Source organism: Otolemur garnettii, unplaced genomic scaffold (assembly GCF_000181295.1).
Source record: "Otolemur garnettii isolate 467f Iridium unplaced genomic scaffold, OtoGar3 scaffold00031, whole genome shotgun sequence".
Classification (NCBI taxonomy): Eukaryota; Metazoa; Chordata; class Mammalia; order Primates; family Galagidae; genus Otolemur; species Otolemur garnettii.
This window is the reverse complement of record NW_003852426.1, coordinates 16,963,382-16,970,056: the sequence shown is the minus strand read 5'-3', so window position 1 is coordinate 16,970,056 and position 6,675 is coordinate 16,963,382. Positions and strand designations below refer to the sequence as shown.

General features: G+C 39.3%; 2 protein-coding genes across 3 annotated transcripts in view; one reads left to right on the top strand and one right to left on the bottom strand.

Moving 5' to 3' along the window:
• The window catches only part of SLC25A27 (solute carrier family 25 member 27), a 21,250-nt gene extending 15,984 nt beyond the window's left edge, over positions 1-5,266 (bottom strand). Inside the window, 3 exon segments of the mRNA XM_003789245.3 lie at positions 164-191; positions 1,908-2,143; positions 4,873-5,266. Coding sequence (XP_003789293.1) covers positions 164-191; positions 1,908-2,143; positions 4,873-4,978 — 370 coding nt within the window. The 5' untranslated portion in view covers positions 4,979-5,266.
• A 93-nt stretch (positions 5,267-5,359) lies between these two features.
• Positions 5,360-6,675, top strand: part of LOC100964357 (24-hydroxycholesterol 7-alpha-hydroxylase) — an 83,950-nt gene continuing 82,634 nt past the window's right edge. For both annotated transcript variants that reach the window (XM_003789243.3, XM_023512795.1), the window contains exon 1: positions 5,360-5,765. In XM_003789243.3, the coding sequence (XP_003789291.1) occupies positions 5,589-5,765 (177 nt within the window). In that variant the 5' untranslated portion in view covers positions 5,360-5,588. The remainder of the gene's footprint in view (positions 5,766-6,675) is intronic.

Genomic DNA, 6,675 nt, shown 5'->3' with positions numbered 1-6,675 from the left:
AGATACAGCTATACATTTAATAAAATAAAAGGACGTGCTGACCTGGCTCAGTCGATCTCTAACTGTGGCTTTCTCTCATGAGCCCTATAATCCTGACACATGGGCTTCTAGATGTTTCTCCAGAAGGGGCATTCTCTGTTAAGTATCAGGCCTTCCCACTCACTTTCTGATCTTCCTAGAATGGATTCTCCCTTCTCTGCTTTCATACTTCCTCCTAGTCTTTCGAGATTCAGCTCAAAGAACATGTTTTTCAGAGAGTGCTCTCTGGCCTTTTCCTTATCATACTGATTAGCAATTAATTTGTTTTTCTTGCCCATCTTTCCATCAGACAATGAGCTTCTCCAGGAAGGCTCTGGGTGGTGTGTGTTATTTTTGTTTTGTTTTTATTATTCAAAATGCCCTACTATATACCTTGGTGCACAGCAGACATTTTCATTGAATAAATATATATAACTTTGCTGGAGAATTTATTGTATTAATGTAATTTTGTCCAGTAAGTATCAAGCATGAAATGAATCTTAACTTTAAAGCAACGTAAGGTGATCAATAAAATACAAATAAAAAGAAGTGAAAATCAAAACAATAATGGAACACCAAGGAGAAAATATTTAAAAAGAATGGAAGGCAAAATCATTAAAATCAGCACATAGTATTCATACAGAGAACTTCCCTTAATCTTTCAGAGTATTAGATGAAATATTTAATATATACGGAAAATATACAACATGCAAAAACAGTTAACAGTCTCTGTGCACAATTCTGGATAGCTCTTGATAATACAGTTTACTCACCTGAGGAACTGAATCTTTAAAAATATTAAGCCACTAAGTATTAGAACTGGGCACTTTTCTGATCAAGGGTCACTACATGGTTAAAAAAACATGAATATAAAGGAGAAAGATGACACATCTTTCCTATCTCCTTTGAAGCCAAATTTATGTTCTCCTGTCAACAAACTAAAAATGTAACAAATCCTGTTCTTGTGAGTGGCATATTGGAAACAGAGTAGACAAGTCTTTTTATGGGATAGTTACTACTATCTTCCTTTAAGAGTGAGTAAAGGTCTGCACAGCAAATTCCACTATGGGAACTTGTGCAAAGTTTCCTATGTTGCATTTGTTCTATTGCCAGAGTTGGATTAGGCCATGATCCCTGCTCTCTTGCAGAGTAGTTTGGTCCCAGATGTCTGGGACAGCTACTTATAAGATTTGGCATCAGAGTAAATATATTTGCATTTTCAAAAAACATGAAACATTTAAATTCTGTGCTTAAAGTTTTTTAAATAGAGAAAAATATTATTTTTTAATAAAACCTTTATGAAGCTTTTTATTAGGAAAAATTTCAAACATACTAAAAAGTAGATAAAATAACATATAACTTTCTCTACATCTACCACTGAGATTTATCAATTGCTAATGTTTTTGTCTTATTTGCTTCACTTTTTTACCTAATTATTTTAAAATACTTTACAGTGATCACGACAGCTAATCCTTTAAATATGTCTGTATGCATTTCTAAACAATTAGGACAATCAGCAGTTAATTTTTTTTCTTCTTAAGAGACTATACTATGCATTGATCATATCAGTAGAGAAACAAACCAGCTGATTTTTGGACACAGTTAAAGAGAAAATCAGAGAAGCCAATCAGAGAAGGGGTTTGATTCATTTTTTTTCTTATTTTACCTTATTTGCTTCATTTTTTATTTTTGCCCAATTATTTTAAAATACTTTATAGACATCATGACAGTTAATCCCTTAAATATGTGAGTATGCATTTCTAAAAATTTAGGACAACTGGCAGTTATATTTTTTCTTCTTAAGAGACTACATTATGCATTTATCATATCAGTAGAGAAACTAACTGATTTTTTGGACGCAGTTAAAGAGGAAATCAGAGGAGACAAACACAGAACTCATAACAAACTTACCGGCTGGAATCAAGATAAATACCTAGGTGTCTGTAAATGGCGGGTGTCACTCCTTGCCACAGCTTTAGAAAGCCTTCTTCTTGGATGATCCCTAGGGCTGTGCGTATCATGCCCCTATAGGGAGTAGATTCTCTTGCACCCTCTCCCAGCCGAGCAAGAGCAGCTTCTCCTTGCATCTGGAGTCGAGTTTTTGTGAGATCGAGGGGAAACGTTGCTAACACAAAAACAAACGAAGGGAAAAACCCACAACATTCAGAGAAACAAACAAAAATCCCCAAATCATAGACTAACAGTTTACCCGGACCAGTGGCATTCAAATTTTACAATCTATCAGAATCACCTAGAGAGATTTTTTTTTTTTTTTTTAAATTATAGATTTCCTAGCTCCATGCCTTTGGATTCCAATCCAAAAGGTTCAGGTTAGGGTTAGTTTAGAATTAGCTGATGGATTCTCACACACTCCCAGATTTTGGAATCACTGCATGATAATCCAGCATCCTAGATCATCAGCACAAAATTAAAAAGTGATAAGCCTTGGGTTCATAAAAATCTGTTTTAGTCCTCAATTTTCACTTTCCAATGGAAAATAAAATATCCCTATTCTGTAGCATCCCTTGACTGTAGCCATGATTGTTTAAGATCTGATTGAAGTTTAGAATACCATACATATGTATATTCTTAGGTACTATAATAAATGCTGGATGAAGCTGAATTCCATAATTTCACATGTAGATGAATCATTGACCTGATGTTTGAGATACAGAAGATGCAATGGAGTTTACAATGTCATCTTTTATACACAGGGTCACACATTAGTATTTTTACTGAAGGCATATATTGAATTGCTTTTCCAGCACTGATAAAGTTATGTGCATGGCCTACTCATGGCCTCCATAAAGTACCAAATGTATTTGTAAAAAAAAAAAAAAATGTGTTTAAATTTCAAATTAGAGTTAAGTTAATTGGCCCACAAAAGGAAGTTCAAGCTCATAAGTTTATAATACGAAATGTCCTGAATAATTGAAATAATAACATTCAGATAAGTTCATGAACATTAATGACATTCCACAACACTTTTTTTATGACCATCACCTGATACAACCCCCTCGTATGACTTTTCCAAGAGAAAACAGTATTGGCGGGCAGTGCCCGTAGCTCAGTGGGTAGGGTGCTGGCCACGTACACTGAGGCTGGCAGGTTCGAACCCAGCCCGGGCCAGTTAAAACAACAATAACGACTGCAACAACAATAACAAAAAATAGCTGGGTGTGTGGCAGGCACCTGTAGTCCCAGCTACTTGGGAGGTTGAGGCAAGAGAATTGCTTAAGCCCAAGAGTTTGAAGTTGATGTGAGCTGTGACACTACAGCCCTCTAGCCAGGGCTACAGCTTGAGACTCTGTCTCAAAAAGAAAAAAAAAAAAAGAACAAAGAAAAGTATTTATTGATAGGGGGAGGGAAGAGATTATTAAATCTTACCACTGGTCTTTGGAAAAGTTAACATCTTGTGGCTAGTTTCCCTAAAACAGAAGTACCTTGCATAAAATATCAAGCAATATTTTATTGACACATGAAACCTGAAAAGTCTTAAAAAAAATAGGCGCCTCTATATTAGCACAGACTAGGTTTCTTAAAATACGTCTTGTTTTCTTATACGTAAATAATGCTTCCATTTCTTGAATTGATTTATACTCAAAACCATCCATATTTTGATTCCTCTGCCTCCCATCCCTATTCCACACATAATTCTCTCCAAGAATTTTTAACAGGAAGACTATGCCTATAAAGATTGAGCCACATAAGTTAAAAAAAAAAAATCTAGTCTTTGGCAATCTGCTTTCAGATTTTTCCAAAGATGATGAATTTTATTTCAGTAAAAACAATGAAAAATAAAAGTCCTCTATTAGCTTTGAGAGGAGAGAGAAAAATGGGCCAAAGGACAAAAATGGAAGAGCACAAAAACAACAGGTCATGTGCTTGTTGTGAGGACCAGCATTTACAAATGTATTTACAAATGGTAAGTCATCAGAGCTGTTCTATTTTGTTTGTTTTAAACAGGCAAGAAGATATAAGGGTAATCTTAAATACACACTTAGGGCTTCACAGGAAACACAGAGGCGCTCTACTTACAAAACTCTCGGAATAAACACCACTCTAGGCGGCCTCTTAAAGTTTTCTCTCATTTGAGCAGATGTAACCTTTCTTCTATGCTCTTATGATACCTAATAATATCTTCGTTATAATAAGAATCCCATTGTCTTGTTTTTTTTCTACATGTCTCCCCACCAGCCTATAAGCAGGTCAGAACTGGGTCTCTGTAACTACATTTCTACAGTCCCTAGTATTGCAGTAATTATAATAATGTCTCGATTAATGGGTATCCTGCCCTGAATTTGGCGCTTGTATATTATTAACGTCTCAGAAACCTACAGGGTAAACAGAGACGAGTTAAGCTCAAAGAGGTCAAGTTACTGAAGGATGTTTAAACAGAATGTTCAATAAGTGACAGATCCCACAAGGTAGGTCCACAACTTAAGCCCCAAAGACAAGGGCACAGGGAGGCTATATGAGAATATAAATCACAGAGATTCAATACGGATGAAAAATGGATTGCGTTTTTAAAAGGTCATCCTCACGATAGGGAAAATTTCTATAGAGGAATGACAGCTCACGAAGCTTTTAAAAGTACACATTCAAGCATAATGGCACATCCCTGAAGGGGGATATTAGACGAAATTAGAAGGAAAACACCTCTGAGACCTCCCATTCCTTCTCCCCACAGAACTGGCCTCGTCCCCACCCGGCCGCATCTGCCAGACTGACGTGGAAGAAGAGGGCGCAACCCCTGGGATGCTCCCAGCCTGGAACCCGGCCACCCGCCTTCCCTCCCCCAGCGCGGAGCGGCGGCGACCGGCCCGGGAGGCCCAGGCAGAGGCAGCCGGGTACCTAGCTCGGCCACGGTAGCCGCGCAGCCGGACAGTAGGAACTTGCTCGCTCGGGGCCATCTCTGGGCGAGCGGCAGGAGCCTCTTATCATCCTCCGGGACGGACATTCAGCAGCAGGACCGGGCGACAACGCACCCCTGGTCGCCGGTGCACCGCGCCACAGCTGGCCGCCACCCTGCCAGGATAGCCCCTGTTCAGTCCGCCAGTGGCCAGGCGGGAACCATTTGCCTCGTAGGGGGTTTGGCCCGGAAACCTACAGGCTCCCCAGCAGTGTCAGGCTATAGCGGTCCAGCTGCCCCCTGAACCCCCAGAGCAGGAAAACAAAGCCGAAGCCACGAGGCTTCTGGGAAATGTAGTCCGAGCTCAGCTACTACACTGATTGCCCAGCAGCTGGACGCCCGCTGCGCCTCGCCGGCCTCCATGGCAACAGAATAGTCCCGCCCATCCACCCATACAGGGCTCAGCCCTGAATTTCTTCCGCGAGGTCCGAGACTCGAAGGAGAAGTGGAGGTGGGAGGGAAAAACGATGCAAAAATCACCTAAAAATCGGGGCGGGGAAAGGAAGCTGCAGTTAGGAAAGAGGGCTAGTTGCACAAGCTGCTGCAGAAAGGTTGGGAGGCCGGGCGGGTTTCGTAGACCTGGAAAAGAAGCCAGCCCTGAGGCAGCAGGACTTTTTCAAACTTCTCTGATTTCGGGAAGTTGCTCAAGGACAAAAACATGGAACTGATTTCCTCAGTAGCGATTACAATCCTAGGCTCCATTGCTCTATTCTTACTCCTTAAGTGGAAGAATTTGCATAGACCTCCGTGCATCAAGGGCTGGATTCCTTGGATTGGAGCTGCATTTGAGTTTGGGAAAGCCCCTCTAGAATTTATAGAGAAAGCAAGAATAAAGGTATGTGGCCACGGAAGCCGGGGTTTCCAGAGGAGATAAAGTTTTCTTTTCTTTTTTATTTTTTTCTGTCTTTGCATCTCAAGTGTGTTATTGGAACAAGGGGAACATACCTGTTTTCCGGATCTAAATTACTTAGTTATTTATTAATTCCCCTACTAACCATCAACAAGTATGACGTATGTGAAATTTTGCTAACGAAACGAAATCTAATACAGCTTGCATGTGGCTTTTTGGAAGTAAAGACTAACTTTTAAGTGCGAGTTACTTCAACGAAATATAAATTTAAGTGTCTGCGTATTAAGTAAATGCTTGAAGTAATTGGGAAAGACGGAAGTGTAATAAATTCTTATCCAAAGCAGAGGGAACACCACGATGTTGTAAAATTGCACGCAAAGTTGGTCTTTATCAATTCAACGGGAACCGTATTTTCAGCTGGTCTTGTTATGGGTAGAGATGAGCTGCATTTTCACCGCACCCCAAGGAGATTAGTCATCCTTCGTGTAGTAAATGCTTTTGTCCTTAAAAGCATCTTTCAAATGTCTGAGCACTTTAGAGAACAGAGCTTTGTTAGCCTTTTCATTTTTATTTTCCCACCACCAAGATTTAATTGTCTAATAAATTTGTATGATATATAAGTCACCATTATATATTAGTTATAATACTTTCTATGGTGATCCCTTCTTCATATAGATTCCTATTTAGGTAGCCCCATTTGTAGAGTAATTTTTGTACGAAGTAGCATCACATATGCCACTGATCATTTACTTTCAGAATCTCTGAGATTCTGGTTTAGTAAAACACGTAAAAAATGTTGAAGAGAATGACAATGAATATAGAAATGACCTAGCCTATCACACCAGAAATAAACACTGTAAAAATTTGGTGTATTTATATCATCTTGGCCTTTTTT